This window comes from Charadrius vociferus, unplaced genomic scaffold, assembly GCF_000708025.1.
Source record: "Charadrius vociferus isolate BGI_N301 unplaced genomic scaffold, ASM70802v2 scaffold235, whole genome shotgun sequence".
In the NCBI taxonomy this organism is placed as follows: Eukaryota; Metazoa; Chordata; class Aves; order Charadriiformes; family Charadriidae; genus Charadrius; species Charadrius vociferus.
This window is the reverse complement of record NW_009648536.1, coordinates 1,868,132-1,884,624: the sequence shown is the minus strand read 5'-3', so window position 1 is coordinate 1,884,624 and position 16,493 is coordinate 1,868,132. Positions and strand designations below refer to the sequence as shown.

Below are 16,493 nucleotides of genomic sequence, written 5' to 3'. Positions count from 1 at the left end.
GGGGGGGAGACTACCTTCTCCCAGAGAAATGCAGGAGAAATATATTGTGCCTTAGAAAATTGAAACTTTTCTGTATAATTTTCAAAGGTCAAATTGCTTTAATTCTGTTTTGGGCCTTGTTTGTGTTGTGTTTCAGCCAGCATTTTTCAGAGCACAGTAGTGACTTTTTTTTTCCTTTCCCCCCTGTTTTTGCTCAGTGTAAACAGTTCCTTGCTGTGGTTACACAGACAAATATAGCAGAGAACGCTTTTCTGGGAGAAGAGTCTCCCCGTGCATTTCTTAACCATTTTTGGGAAGAATCGATCTATCTGTGCATGTGAGAGAGGGAGGCAGTAGCTGTAAATTGAAGTGACATCATATATATTACTCCCATTGATCCGCTTTTAGACTCGAGCCAGGATAAAAGGAAATGGCATCAGGGAGGAAGTATGCTCGTTTAGGCACAGATCCCAGTGTGATAATGGAGTAATAATAGAAATCACGCCACTGTCAATCGGTTGCTGCATTAGTCTGAGGCACATTTCCCCTCCGAGGAGGCTTTCAATGACTTCATTCAAGTGCAGGCAGGAGCAAATGGGACATTCAGCATACCAGCTGTACTACTTTAGTGATTTGTGTCCTGGCTTAGGGGTGCAGTGCAAGCGCTGGTGCTGTGGATGCTCAAGTAGATAGATCTGTGTCACATTTCATGGCTGTGAAAGGTCAGTAGTCAAATGTTTCAGTGGCGTCTTTTTTCTAGTATAAAGGGCGAATCTGGCATTTACTGCATTTGTTAATGTAGGAATTGATAAATACGCTCCTTTGCGTGGGTGGTCTTCTGGGATGTGAGGTCCATGACCTCTGTAGCTGCCATACCAGATCTTTGACGAGGCAAGATTTGTTTTCTTTGTCCTTTTTACAGGTTGGGGGTAGGATTCAGAAAACTCATAGTTTTGTTCCAAGATTATTTGTAGAAACCCTTTCAAACCTACTAACATCTTGAGATACCCTTGTAACACAGTATAATGGCTTAAGAGTCTTGTGTACTGATACGAATAAAATACAAAGTATGCTTTTTCATCGTTCCCAGACATTTAGTGTACATTGAAGCTCAGCCCTAGTAAGCTGCTTCGGTAATAATTTGAGCTATATTTTCAATTTGGTTACGTGTTCTTTAATTCTGCCATTGTGCCTTTTTCAAATGCAGCCCTAGTTTTGATACTGCCTCTCATTCACAGTTTGGTTTAGACCTAACAGCCTAATTATTCAAACTTTAAAACTACGACATCAGGTAACGTGGGGAAGCAGGGGTCAAATGGATATTTAATGGCAGGACAAAGTGAACTCTTTGAAAAGGCTGAAGAGTTGCAGGAGAGGCTTTACAGTCTTAAGGGCAAGATAAAGTATACAGCGCTGGGACACGGCTTTATAGTGGGGGTGATGTTAAATTATATGCGACATGACAGAAAACCTCTTGTGTACTTGATGGCAACATATTAATTTGTTTGGTTTTTGTAATGTCAGTACTTGCAACTGAGGGAGGGGGAACCCTGGGAAAAGTAGTGTGATTTCCATGTAGCAGGCATAGATAGGTTTGGACAGGAGCTATCTACTTTACACTATAAATAGATGCTGTTGCAGCAGTCATTGCCATAATGAAAACTATTTCTCGATACTCGCCACATTTCCTGATCAAAGTAATCTACTTTAATAATCGCATATATTTAAGCATTTTGATTGAGCATGCTCCAATATGTTTCTGAGTGATTTTTTTATATATCCATATCTATATAAATATATGATTTTTTAGTTTTTTTCCTTTTTTAGCAGGAAGACTAACATTTTGTGTTTGGGGTGTTATGATTGTTTTGTGACTGTTTTTGACATGGAGATACACATTAACACCATGAAGTTTATCTTGCTGTACTTTGCTGTAGCTGCTTTGTGTAATTTTTTGGGGTATGTTAGATATTCAATATGCATTCATGCAATATGAGTTGTAAAGGAAAATGGCTTCACAGTACTTGAAAAGAAATTTACTTTTTGTTTTCTTCAGCATTTATGTTTTGGTAGCACTTAAAAGCAAGAGCCCCTTTGTGTTAAGCATAAGGCAAACAAATGGAAAATTGACAGTGTGTATCCCAAACAATTCTCATGGTGTGAAAGATGAGAAGTAACAGGTGGGTGGGACAAATAAGGATGGTGGTGGGGAAAATGAAAAATAATGGACTGTGGGTTTTTTGACCGAAAATTCAAGTGCAATTTTATGACGTTTATTTATAACTGTTAAAAAGCCGCTTTGCAGGTAGTGTTATTCATATTGCTGTGTTTGGGGAAAAGAAGATTTCTAGACTCCTGAAGGAATTTTTTTATAGTCTCCATAGTGCAACTTTGGCCGGGCTTTCTGCCTCTTTGCTTGGAATAGGTTTTTCTCCTAGGCAGAGTCTCTTTTATGAAAAGGAAAGGGTAAGGAATGAAAGAGAATGTTCCTCCTTTTATTTTGTGTTGGAAGTAGTGGGAGAACAAAATGTAATAGTTGCGCCCACTAGTGCCACTTCGGTTACAGGTCTGTCAGCATTTCTTCTGCTGGTGCCCCCACCCTCTCTGCCGGTGTTTGCTAGCTCCTACCTTGAACTTTAATTAAACGGTGAGCTGGAAACTGGTATGTAAAGTCTCATCTTGGGCAGCTGGAACGTGGGAAAATAACAGAAGCCATGGTCTCGGATTTTTTTCCCTGTAGTCTCAAATCTAAACTGAAAAGAGTTTAACCTGTAATTCTGAAAACTGTTCACCCATAATTCAGCACTAGGAAGAGGTAAGTTAAGGACATGGCTGTTGCTCTACTGCTGTGCTTTTGTTGGCTTCAGTGAGATTCTGTAATGTTATCTTAAACAATAGCTTTCTGTGGGTGAATCTGTAGAGCAATTATACTGGAGATATATTATAAAATAATAATTTTCCGTTGTTCCTTACCTATGTATTCAAGCAGCTGTTCTACAGTTTCAACAAATTAGGTATGGCTCTGCTATCCTTGTAGCTAGCAGAGAAAGCTTTCTAAATCAGAAGTTACCTTTCTCTGCATGGTGTTCTGCAACATTTCAGATTTTATTAGTGTTCAGAATGAATTCAGTTGCCATGCAGAGCCACTTCCCAGAAGCCTTCCCTGTTTTATTTTTTAGAGTGTCTCGCCATCCCCCGGGCAGCTGCTGTTGGACTGCACAATAAACATTCAAGTTGGCTTTTTTGTTGTTATCCTGAAATTGAAATGTTCAATATTTTTAAATGTCTGACTGTTTTAAACAACTCCATTTTGTTGGCAGACTTCGTTATCACTTAGAAGATATTCCAGTAAAAGCCAGCAAGATGTAGGTTTTTTCAGTTTCTAAGAATACAACTTTAATATTAAAAAAAAAAATGGAAGGAAATCAAAATGCAGGGAAACGAAAGCATTAAAACCCTAGAGATGTCTTTTCCTCTTTTTTCTGATTTAGGTACTAATGCTAAATTACATCAGACCAAAAGGGAAGAAAACGTCACGTTACTTAGTTAGTTATTAATGGCGATATTTTACAGATACTTTATACAGATATTTTACTTATCAGAAGATCTTTGATATCTTCATAGACTTGCTATCAGCGGTCAGGGGTCCAGACTTGTTTGGTCCACATAAACAGCCGTGGCTGTGTAGTGTGTTGTTGGAAGAGTCATTTCCTATAGCTGACTTCATTTTGTACCTGCTTAGTGTATTGACGCAGCAGAGCGGGACATGGGCAGTGAGGCGGGAGCAGAGAATCACCAAATGTGATAAGAGCTGGAAGCAGTGTTAAACTAATAGGATATGCATTTTAATACAAAATCTTCCTCCCTATTTTTCGTCATATCCCCTGTATTTTTTTTTTTTTTTTTTTTTGGCATTGACCTGTCTGGAGGACATTAGAAGTAAGCAGTGCTGGTTTCTTTTTGTGTGCAAAAGCTTAAATTCACATTCTTCTTCCCTTCCCCCTTCCTCTTTTGCTGCCCCACAATGTTGAAGAGTGGGGAAAGCTTTGGGGCATATAACAAACTTCTGACTGATCACCCTGAGCCCCCAGTTTCCAGTAGATGTTTCCTGGCAGCTGGTGTAATTTCTCTCTGAGCTCTGTTTGAATTATTTATTTGTTCATCCAATAAGCCTATTAAACAGAGCACTTAGGCACTTGCTACATCAGACTTCTTGTGCTTTTTCTTTTTAGGTTACATTAGGTTCGACTTGAAAACGATAGGTTCTGGAGTCAGGCGACTAACTATTAAATATATATCTACATGCATAGATAGATATATACTGTGTGCCACAATCATAACATTCATGCGTCTTTACCATGGACTGATGGATGGCTTGTGAGTTACTGCACTAGAATGTACCTCAAAATGTGTTGTTACAACAATTGTTTTGTGGGTCGCTTATTTATATTGTGTTTCTTTGTTCACTGGAAGAATATCATGCAATTGCTCATATAACAGATAAAAATGCCACTCTTCAAAATTATACATTTGTACGTCTGGTTGTTTCCAGAAATTAGGCACTGTAAATTATTTTCGTTTCTTATTCCTTCCGAGCCCAAACAAAATAGAATTACTTGGCATATGTATTCCATAAAACTCTTATTTAATAAGCTACGATTGTGTTTCAATAAGATAAGCATGGTTTAGATCAGATCTAACTACAGTAATGAAAACCATGGAAAATGGGTCTTAATTGGGCCCCAGCACAGTCTTTCAGAATGCAGACACGTAAACCCTGAGGTTTTTCAAAAACCGGCTAGAAGTTCTTGTCATATTTCAAGCACATGCTGGAAGTACACAGGTTATCACAGTCTTGTCCTCTTTGGTTTGTTTCCGTTTAATCGCTCAGTCAGTAGAGATCTTTATTCACACATGGCATTTATTTTCCTCTTAGCTTCTCCCTGACCAGCTGGTCTTACTTCTGGAGTCTCTCTTGGAGGAGAAGACATTGTGTCCTAGAATACTGCAGCGCCTGGAGAAAACGTACCAGCTCCGGGAGCAAGATGCTGAGGTAATTCACTTTAAAAAAAAAAATTAAAAATCTCCCTAGTGTATGCCGTTGCATTGTTGACTTGGAGTGATAGCGTTCCCCGAGGATCCAGGCTCATTCGGGTTCTTTTTCCCACGTCTAAATCTGAAATTGGATGTTCTTAGCTCCAGTGTTGTTGCATCTTCAGCTGCGTTAGCATACTGTGGCAGTAGGAGAGAGCGCAGTCTAGATGTCATTACTGTTGTCCATATACCTTGGGCACCGCATTTGCTCAAGTGTTAAATTTTTCACTGTGTCATGGTGTATTAGAGCCCAGTTCATTTCAGTTGTGTGGATTGTGTCCAAATGCAAGTGTGTCTGTTATGGTCTGAAATTTTTCTTCCCCATGGTCAGCCCTTATTGCTCCCCTTGGAGTGCTCCAAAGTCTCAGTCAGGATTTAGAAAAGTTTGCTCTCCAGAGAGACTACAGTCTGCTCTGGCTTTGGGCATGAATTTAAGGGGGACTCAGTTGTTTACAGTTGCTCCTAGTATGTGCCAGGGATATTAATAGCCCCTGAGGAAAACACTGTTTTATACGATATTGTAAATGCGATTCCCCATCACAGGCACATGTGAGGCTCGCACCCCTGCTCCAAAGAGCTTAATGTCTTTTGGGGGCAAACCAGTAAATCCTTATTACCACATGCAGTGCTGGCTGTTGTGTAGAGTCCCATGGTTTTCTCAAGCTGGGAGAGTTATGACAATTAAGGCAGCAGAAGTTGTGGCTGAAAGCACCCATGCAATGAGTCTTTGCTTTGAGTTCATAATATTCAGGAGGGAAGATAAGAAGATGGAATCAGTCATGAAAATAAAGGATGTGTACATTTATATATAAACAAGGGGTAGTTATGAAGTAGCATATGATCAAACTAATGTGCAATGAGGGAGCATGGTAAACTTAACGTGACATTTGACTCCTGTTTAATTAAAAACTACTGTGAAGGCTGTGCAAAGTCAGTGTGCATGACCCTGTTATAATTGGACTTTATGGCAATAATTAAAATTGAAGGAGAGCGCAAAATCTCTCTTGTTACTCTTATGCTGAAGTTGCTGGGTGGACACTTAGAAACACTTGCGAATCCAAACATTAACGTAAAGATTGATAGAACAGAGGTCTAGCTTTTTCTCAGGAAAAAATGGACATTTCAACTGTTGCCATTTACTGCACCTTCTTAGTTTTTTGTTGATACAGGTTTCCAAATGCCAGATTTGTTTTTAATTAGTACTTGAAACAACATTTCTATTTATAGGTATTAGAATATATTTTAATCGCATCTGAATACCAGTGAAATGTCAGGGGTTCTATAATGGGAAGAGGAATTAAAAGGGAGATGTGTGGTGTTGCTGCTTCATGCCTGTGAATGGTAAGCACCAGGCCACAAGCTTTGGTTTCTCAGTTTTTTCCTTTCTCTCCACTTTCATGCTTTCTTTATTCCTTGTGGTATCACATAAAAACTCACAAGCAACCTGTCCAAATTTTATCTTTTTTTAAACTAAAATTAAAAAAACCAAAATAAAACACAAAATTATGGCCTCAGTGAAAGGAGTATAATCTCCATTTTATTTTACAAGGTGAAACCAAAGGCTTCGCAGACGTTGAGTACAACTAAGATAACGTTACCATTAGCATTTTACCAGCCATCAGACGCCAGACACGAGCAGTGCTTTAAAGGGAACATTAGCTTACACACCCTCACGTACCTGAGGGAAGGACCTTTCATGACTCTTTCTCCAGTATGTGCACAGGGGATTTTTCTTGTCATGAGCGAGGGACAAAGAACCGCGGTCCAAGGCTATAGCTGAGCTGTTCTTGTCTAGATTTGATTCGTGAAGACATTAATCACTTACAGTGATCCTGTTGTGTTACTGGAGTTCAAATGTTCTCAGTAACTAAACGTCAGAAATGGATCATTAAAAACACAAGCGTAAAAAAATTGCAGGCAGGCCAGTAAGAAAAGAAAACTGTCAACGTCAGAGGTTTTATTCAGGGATTTTTGTAAGTAACATTGTCAGCTGTGTTCCATCCAGCAGCAGAAAGCTAAGAAATAAGAACTTGTTTTCTTATTTTTGACAAGTAGCATTTAAGTTCACATTAATCTTCCGGTAGGGATCAGCAATGATACGGCCAGTAGTATGTGAAAGTGGTATACAAAGTATGTTTTTTTGTATATGAAACAAAGTTTCATCTTAAAAATTGTACATAAAATGTTGGGAGTTGGAAGGCTTTCCCTGCATGTATTGTAGGTAGCTAAAAGGCCTTCTTACGGCATCAGAGGGAATATAAATAATAGCGTGTATATGTGCTGCTGAGTACTCTTGTGAGGACAAGAATGTTCGACACTTTGTAGTACTTATGTGGAAAACGTGAAGGATTTGGATAATCTCATCTCATCACATAATTGTATTGGGAGGAGTAAGGGGGACGGTTGCCTGGTGGATTTTACTGTTGGGATAAAATCAGTAGAGAACCACCCCCCTGTCTCTGCCTGTTTTAAAGGACTTGAACATTCTGTGTGGACACTTTAGTCCTGTAGCATGCTGACGTTGAAGCACCACATGGAAGCTAGTCCTGGAAAAGTACTGGGGAAAAGTTGCCCATGGTTGCTTGAGCTTGGTTGACTGGAGATGAGAAACATGTGCATTGGGCTTGTTTTGTCTTTGAGCTGCTTTGCAGGTCACTGTGTAACACAGTTCACTAACCCAAGTTTCACAAATGCTGCAAGAGAGCTCATTATTGGGGATTGTTTTGCCCTACACAAGTGCAGCATGGGAAGTCCTGGTTCATGTTCCTTAGAGCTTCTATATCTGTATTTCTGAAGCATGTTTATTTCGACTTTCAAGTTCTGCGCGCTTGTTGTTGTAAAACGGCGTGCACCTGGAAGTGTCTGCACTTGCCCACGGCAACGTGCGGGTCTGTCCTCAGTCAGTGAAGGTTGCCAACAGCACTGTTTGGTACTCCTGACCGCTTGTTACCACATGCACATCCAGTCTTGCCAACGTAAGGGCACACCTTAAGAAAGGAGAGGAGCGTTTGCAGCAGGTTATCTGCCTTGTTTTGATTCCTTCGTAGCAGCCAGAAGAGAAGCAAGGTGTGAGTCAGCCTTTGCCTGGAATTTAACTGTTGATCTCTCTTCAAGGAGTGCTCAAGGTGTGTCCTTCCTGGGATCTCCTCAGCAACTCAACATAGTTCCTGTCTTCTCTCAAATGAGGTCTCACCACAGATGTGTAGCTTCAGAGGAGGGTAGGAGGTCAGTGGTAGTCTGTCCCTTCTAAGACAGACACTGGTTTGAGTGCTTCAGCTAAAAAAAATCTGAGGTTAGGTAACATATTTCTGATTCATAATGCGTAACACATCTCTGATAGCAACCTTTACGCCACAAGAGCCAGAAGTGAGATACTGATGGCTTAATCACATTTCCTACTGGTCTGCCCCCAGTCTTGGATGCTACAAGAGGTTCGTAGGGCATCTGCCTGTTAGCAGGATTTGTGACTCCCTCCTATTTTTTTTTCAGTCCACTTCTATAACAAATTATGATTTCATTTTCATTTACTGTTCAAACCTTGGAACATCTGAGAAGGCACAAATCTACAAGTTTGTTTTCCAGAGGTTAAATTCACCAATGTGAATTATTTGAACTGAGCATATCCAATGTATCTTTAAATACCATTGTGAGAGCAATGAAGGTTTCAAAGTTTAAAGCTGTTTTTCCATCATCTCTCAGTGCCTTGAGCCCATGGTGGCTCAGATCTTGTCAGGCAAGTGGGAGGCAACTGCATGGAAGAATGGTTGTGTTGTCAGTTTTCTCTTCCTGTTCCCTATTTTCTTGCTGTCCTGCTTCCCGCTACATAGTAAGACAGCTCATAGACAGGATACATCTCCATGACGTACCACGTCTTGTGTCCAAGAGAAGCATTATAGAAGCTGGCTGCAGTTAGAAGATGACAAAGTCCGTCTGGGAAGTTCAGCTGACTGAGGAGAACTGGGATATATTATAAAGCAGCTACAGTTGCCATCAGACAGGATAATAGAATTGAAGGTGGGTCTGGGGTTGTTTTTGTTTTGTTTCTTTCTGAGGTGGCTGGTTTATGCAGATACTTAATTTATTCAATATCTAGTGTCTGCCAGAACAAGGAGAGTTAGTCTATGTGTAAAGTTTCTGGTTGCTAGTGTGTTTTTAAGTCTGCCTAACCTTGATGTCACCTCTTTTGGTATGACTATGTAAGCTTATTTTATTTGAGCATAGGCTGCTAAGAACTGTCACTTAAAAAAATTGGAATCAATTAGTTACCGCTGTCTAAGGACAACACTGGGAGCTTAGGATAACACTCAGTGAATCTGTTAACTAGAAGAACTCTGTGATTATTTCCATTATTTCTGTTTAACATCTTCATTTGGTATGGGAGAGGCCTGTAATGTGTGTGTGTACACAAGATCACAGGATGGCTGCGTGGCCTGCAGAATAGAAACAAAGGTGACAGGGAAAAGCGCGCTAAGGCTATAGGAGAAGGGCAGTGGGTGTGTGCAACACTTTCAGTCCGATTTAAGACTTGACGATATTTCTGCAAGTGTGTTTCACTTGTTGCTGAATTATCTACAACCTGGTGATAAAAAATACGGAATGTGGATGAAGCAGAAAGATTTATAGTGCGTTTCCCCAGACTTTTCACCATAGAGTTAGCTTTTCTTTCTTTCCTACTGCAGGCCTCACTTTTTTATAAAATATCTAGCCTGCACAGCATATGGAAAGTTGCTTTGTTAGTTTTCCTTGTCTCAGCAAGTTGGCCGAAATACTCTTCACTTACATAATGCTTTCCCTGTACTCAGGATCATAATGTTTTGGGGAGAGAGGAGTGACTATAACTGTTTCTGCAGAAAATGTGAGTAAAACGAGTTAAGATCATAATATCATCAGTCATGTGGGTGGCATAAAGCCATTCTCACACAACTACTTCATTGTGCATGAGGTCTGCCTATGAGACCAAGGCTATAAAGTGGTGGCATCTTATTTCACTGACAGAAACCCAGTCACGCTAATACAAACCATATAAGGTGCTTGGCATCCTAAAAGTGGTGAGAATTGTGTTTAGGACAAAATAACTTTGATTCATTGATCTTTCCTAGCCCGTGAAAAGCTGGCAGACATGGAAGTACAAACGAATTACAATGCCGTATCTGTCTTGCCGCCTCCCATCTGATGGCGACTGTGTTGAGCTGAGCGCGTTCTCGCGCTGTGCAATTCAGCTGTCTGGCCGGTTGCGGCTGGGCATTGTTGGAAGGCATCCGTATGGAACAGAGCTCTGTGGAGTACGCTGTAAAACTGGATGGGAAAAGGGAACTGCTCGGGAAAGGTCAGTCTGTGCTGACGGGCGGACAAGGCACTCGGTGAGCTCTCCTTTCAGTGCAGCCCCTGGGCTAGTCCTCCCTTGGGCCGGGGCTCAGCAGCAGTCTCCAGCTTTTGAATAGAATTAGCAACATGTTGGAAATACCTCCACAGGCTTTGCCGGTCCTTCCTGACTGGACCACGGAGTGACAGATAGGCACATTTCAGATAGTGGCATTGCAATCAAACACGATCCTTTTCCATACTGTGTTGGCATGAACCACCAATTCAATAGATAAAAAAGGTAACAGCTTGAGATGATGACCGTATTACGGGGTCTTACTTTCTTCAGAAGATATGTGGATACGATAATTTTTTTGTTTATGCAAAAAGGTTTTTTTGTTTCTGGAAAAGTTTCCATACTTATTCCATATTTAAACATACAGTTTATTATTCAATTTCAACTCAAGTCAGGAGGAGATGCCTTAATTTGTATATGAGAGCATGTTTTGCAGGACTTACAAAGCTGCTCTGAAAATTTATCACGGATGCAAAATAAATTTCACCAGCCTTTTCCTGTGTCAATTTTATATTTAAAGCATTCTTGTGGCACTAGAGATAGGTAAGATTACATTGAATATTTTTTTTTTTTGCAATTGAATTGCAATTAGCAATTCAGTATTTAGGAATTAGGAACTTAGAAAAAGCTCTGTAGAGCAGTCAGTCTGCATGCCAGATTTGTTTCTGGAATAAATTGGATTTGAGGTTTGTATACACAACCATAACTGAGGCGGTATGTTCATTAAATGGAACAGAGAGAAAAGAGAAGAAATGCGAGTTTTTACGAAGTGAAATATCTGTAGTATTATCAGTCTGACGTTTTTCACACTCATCCTCACAGAAATATTAATTCTTTTTTCCCCGCTCTTCTCCTGATACTTCCCCAGCAAATACAAGCAAAGTGTATCTTAGTGTCATACAAATCTTTCCCATTTTCAGTATTGAAGAGGCTAATTTCAGGGTGCAGTGGACTATCCCCATCTCCTACAAAGGAAATACATTGACCAGAGCGGCAGCCACTTGTCCAAAGGTCCTCTGTGATCTTGATATGTTTTGAGTCTTCACTCTGTTTCATGTTCTTACTGGTGTTGGATCTAAATGCGGTTTGCAGGCTCTTTGGTGCTGATGGTATTGGTGTTACTATTGGTAAAGTTTTTCACAAGTGTACATTTGCAAGAGTTGGATTTTTTTTCCCCAATAAAGGAACTTTGAAAAGGGCAGCTTCTAGAAATATGGCACTTGCTTCCCAAAATGAGGCCCAAAATTCAGTGTGAGGCGAAGAAAATGGGAACAGGATGAGGGAAAAACGCTTCCAGTAACAGCAGTGGGAGTCGTCCTCTGGGACTGGCTCTGACTCATGTGCCTGTCATAACCGAGTTGGATGTGTTGGGATGAGTTTGTAAAACCAACTGAAGGATAATCTCAAGTAGCTATAATCCAGGTTTGTTTTGTTGCTACATGCAAAGTAGGGGGGGGCTTTTCCAGCTGCTTGAGAAGAACAGAAAATCCCTCCATCAGCATTAGCTCTCCGACGGGCGTGATCAGAGTGCAAGTTTTATGGGGCACTGGAAATAGCTTTGCACCAGTCAGCACTCCCGATCCCGCACCCTTCCAGAAGCCAACAGCAACACGTTTGTTCCAAGTGATCTCACTCGCTGCTGGGTGGCATTAACAGGAGTTTCCAAGCCCTTGACTGGTGCCATTACCAGTGCTGTTCACTTACCGCCTCTTATTTTTCTAACTGGTTTTGGGACTTAATTTCCTTCTTATCAGGCAGCCCAACAACTTAGCAAGACTTGGAAAGTGGGGGAGCTGATGGTAAGAGGGAACCAAATATGGAATTGGGTTGGTTTGTGTTTGGTGGTTTTTTTTTAACTGTTTATCCAGAGAATCCATGGAGGAAGGGATTGGAGGTAGTTCCTGCTTTTCTATGTGCTATTGTCTAGAAAGGAGAACAAAGTGGTGGAGCCCTCTGGGATTCTGAAATCAATCCCAAAGGTGCTCCTAACTGGGTGCAACAGCTTTCTATGAAATTTTATATAGTATTTTGGTGTAGGGCAATACAAACCTAGCACTGTAATAAAAACCACTTGGCCTTGTCATGAAATTTAAAAGGTTACTCTCTTTGCATATATATGATAGCACTGACATAGCAGTCAGGATGTCAAGCAGAACGTAGTTTTAAAAATACAAACAAAAGCTCCTAGCTATCAGCGGTAGGCTTTTTTGTTTGTTTGTTTCATTATGAAGCTGCAGGGATTTTTGTACTTGTGTGTTGCATCCTCTTTGTTTGCTGTGGATTTTTTTTTGTTTTAATTCTGAAAAAAAACAAACCAAAACAAAAAAAAACCCCACAAACCCTGAAGGTACCTTTTATTTAAAATAAACTGATGTTGAGGCTACATCCAAACAGCTCATCTAGTACTTTTCATTCCCATATAAAGGCTGACTGCAGATGCAGGTTATGCCTGGACAGGACCACAGAGTTGGAAAACATCTGCCATGCCATAAGCCTGTGAGGTCTAAATAGCACAAGAAACAGGACAATTCAAAACTGCTAACTGTAGCTGGTTCTGACGTCATTACCTTAGCCTCACAGATCTGTTCCCACCGCTGAGTCACTGATTTAATAATGTGTGGGTAAAAAAGTCTGCTGTCCTCCTTTCAACTCCATGCCATTTAAATACCTTTGGGGTTGCAAGTGTCCTGGAGAGGAATTTTGTTGTGTTCCACATGGGGTAAGCATCATGCTAAGCAGCAACGGTCACAGTGTTCTTGGGGGCAGGGAATAAAAGAGGAGAAGATGACTCAAAAATCTGAAACATGGAGTAAAATCTAGATGTTCTCGTTTCAGGAATGAGCATGTTTCTTCTGTCTTTACAAAATCAAGATATATTTCACTTAAGAGTTTTTGGGTTGGGGAAAGGGGTGTGTGTGAGAGTGATGTGAAAAAGGTCTTTGTCTTTAGAGTCAAAATCTCATGCTTAATTGTTATGAAAATTGGAAGCAAAGTTTTACACTATGCAAAACTGGAAGGATATGAGCACAGGCTGGGTAGGCTGGCTGTGACCAAAGCTGTGGAAAAGCCAGTCAGCCACATTGTTCATTGCCTGGAATTTGAGTCTCGTTTTCATACGAAGCTCCAGATTCTGTCTATGATGGTAATCTTGCCTGGAAATCACAAATCTTGGGACCACAGTCACTGTGGGAGATGAAAGATAAAAGGAAGGCACTTTTTTTGCCTCTAGTTACAAGAGGGAGGAGATAGAAGTAGAGGGATAGAGAGGGGCATAAGCAAGGGGGATAGCTTACTATTGCCTTGATACTTGCAGCAGCCTTTCCTTTTGCTGAACAGGAGTTATAATTCAATAATAATTGGTAACAGACAGTTGGTGTGCTTGATCTCAGACTCTTCAGAGTTGGATTTCTGCTTCAGATGTATGGGTGTTTATGTGCTTTTTCCCACTACAACGTTTGGTTTTATAAGCCCATCATGCTTTTATGTGCATGTGTAAATAGCTGGTGTTGAAATACATGTATAACACTGTATGGGTAAAACTGCTAGGCAGACTTGGTCTGGAGGCAGCCAGGAGAGACAGTGATGGTGGGAAGGATTTGAATCACTCTCAACATTGATAAGAAAAATAAATTTACGGTGATACCAGGGGTATTCTAGCCATTACTGTAGATAGGTGTTTCAGTAGGGTGTCAGAGGGTATGTGGATAGGGTTGTACATGAGATGGAGAAGCAGTTGTGGTGATGCATTTTGACTAAGGTGTCCACTGGCATGTATACACATGCCCTTGCTGAAGGTATGGGGCTTGTCTGTGCAGTACTTCGTGGTGGAGGCTGCTGTGTGAGGTTGGTTATGCCTGAGGCTGGGACCTGGTCTTCCTTCTCCTCCCTCTGAGGCATAGGATCTCCTGGCCCCCCCAGCACCCTGTCCTTACTCTCCCCACAGCCCGTGCCATCCTCACGACAGCCGCCAGCTGGTAGAAGGGACGAGCGGGGTGGGCAGGCAGAAGCAAAGCCCCAGGAGCACGCCGCCGTCCCTCCAGGGAGGATGGTGAAGGTGCGAGGTGCTGCAGGGCCCGGTGTGGGCACAGGGCAAGTGCCACCGGCAGCGGGGCCGGAACCCAGCCAGCTCTGGTGCAGAGTCCCACTGGGAGACCATCACGTATCCCAGTGCCGGGGCTGCGGGGAGGCTTGTGGGGCGGTGCAAGCCTTTCTTCTGCCTCTGGCCAGAAGGCAATCCTGCCCAGAGAGCCAGCAGCACCACAGCGAAGTGGAGCTTATCACACATCTCCAGTGACATTGTTAAAAAGGCAGCCGATGATGTCTTTTCTGCCATCTCCATCTTGCTGCAAGCTGTGGACGGCACTAACGCTCCGGCGTGCCGAACAGGCGATACTGAAAAGGCAGGGGAAAGGAGAAGCGTTTGGTTCCAGTATAAGTACTGTATTTATGTTTTCAATTAAGGCTTATTTTTAAAAACCTTTGTTTTTCAAATTAAGTGAGTTCACATGCTGTGTTAAACATTTCCTTACCTCACATGCACTATGATATAGGAGCCGCTTCCCCCAGCGTGGAGATGGCGGCAGCGCAAATGGGGAACGCGGTGAGAAAATCCTTCAGGCGCAGCAGGGACGCGCAATCCCAGCAGAGGTTGTTGAAGCTGTCACACTACTTTGGTGCTGGTGGCCCTCTGCTCATCTGACCATGCTGTGGGTCACTGTCCTATCATCCCTTTCTTGGTTCATGATAAAAGAAGAACGAGAACTGGAGGCCACATCATGTTGTGTGTCCGTCTCTGGTTAGACGGGGCGAGAAGGGGCAGGCTGAAGAGCATTGGGATTACACAATTGGGCATCCTAACCAAGTCACTTGTTCACAGTGACAGCTTTGACACCGCCTGTGCCACCTCTGAGGAAGGATTAGCCATGGCTTCTTAGTCTCTTGCTTTTTCTGACTTGTTTTGGAAAATTTTCTTCTACTAATGCAGATGTCACTGATCACAGATGGGGCCCGCATGGGGAGAAGAGTGTTGGGTTGCTAATTGGGAGCTCTCTGTTTGTGAACCTGAGGTGGGCAAAAAAGGGCATTTGTCTTTGCCAAACAAGTCCTCAGTGTGTGCTTCGTTGCCAGGGATGAATCTTTTCCTGAAACGCTGCCTTTCAGTCGCTCTGCCTTTCTGATCACAGAGAGTGGCGGGGATGCCCTCCACTCTGCCAGGACTGTCATATGCAGCATGGTTGGTGATTCCTGGGCTTCTCTATGCTTCTGTAGGAAAGAGTCTCCATGCTGGCTGGGGAGAAGCGTGGGTTTTATTTGGAGGTGGAAGTGGAGTCACTTGTTTGCAGTCTGTGGGAGCTGGAGAAGAGGGATCTGATCAGGTTGCCCCTAAGCAAGGCTGTGGTACTACAGAAACTTTTTGACAGTAAGGTTCAGTTGTGTTAGATAGAACTGGGTGAGTGCTAAAACAGGAGCATGCGGTTGGAGCCGGGGGGTGCTACGGCAGCAGGCTGACTGACCTGCGGGCACGCTTGTGCAGTTACGGGTTCAGATGCTGCCAGTTGTCCCACAGCCTGCTGGCGACCAAACAACAGAATTTGTTTCTTGAAAGGTTGATTGTACAGCACCTCACTTTTCTGTTACTGAATGGATGTAGCTGCTGCGTGAGCTCTGCCCGCAGCACTCCATCAATGCCGCTGAGCAGAAGGAGGAGAGGGGCTTGCAACTCCTTCTCCCCCGTTGCCAACAGCCCTCATAGTGTGGAATTGTTTGATCTATGCAGAAATACAAATTAGAAGGAGTAAAACGAATTAAGAAAGTAGGGTATTGCTACAAATATTACCAAAATTTAAAGTCTGGTATCCTGCTAAAATTAGATTTTAAGTTGCTTTTTAATGACCAATTCATACTCCAGGTTTTGAAGTATTTAGACCTCTACATAGTTCTCCTCAAAATGACAATTAGCTGCTGGCAAAAGTTATTGTGATTAACCGATTTGGCCTAAACCACGACAAGCATGCATGTACTGTGGCATAAAAGACAGGAATGC

General features: G+C 42.1%; 1 protein-coding gene across 1 annotated transcript in view; it reads left to right on the top strand.

The window, feature by feature from the left end:
* Nucleotides 1-16,493, top strand: part of LOC104287168 (chromosome unknown open reading frame, human C9orf3) — a 221,923-nt gene that overhangs the window by 196,903 nt on the left and 8,527 nt on the right. Inside the window, 1 exon segment of the mRNA XM_009885835.1 lies at nt 4,916-5,032. Coding sequence (XP_009884137.1) covers nt 4,916-5,032 — 117 coding nt within the window.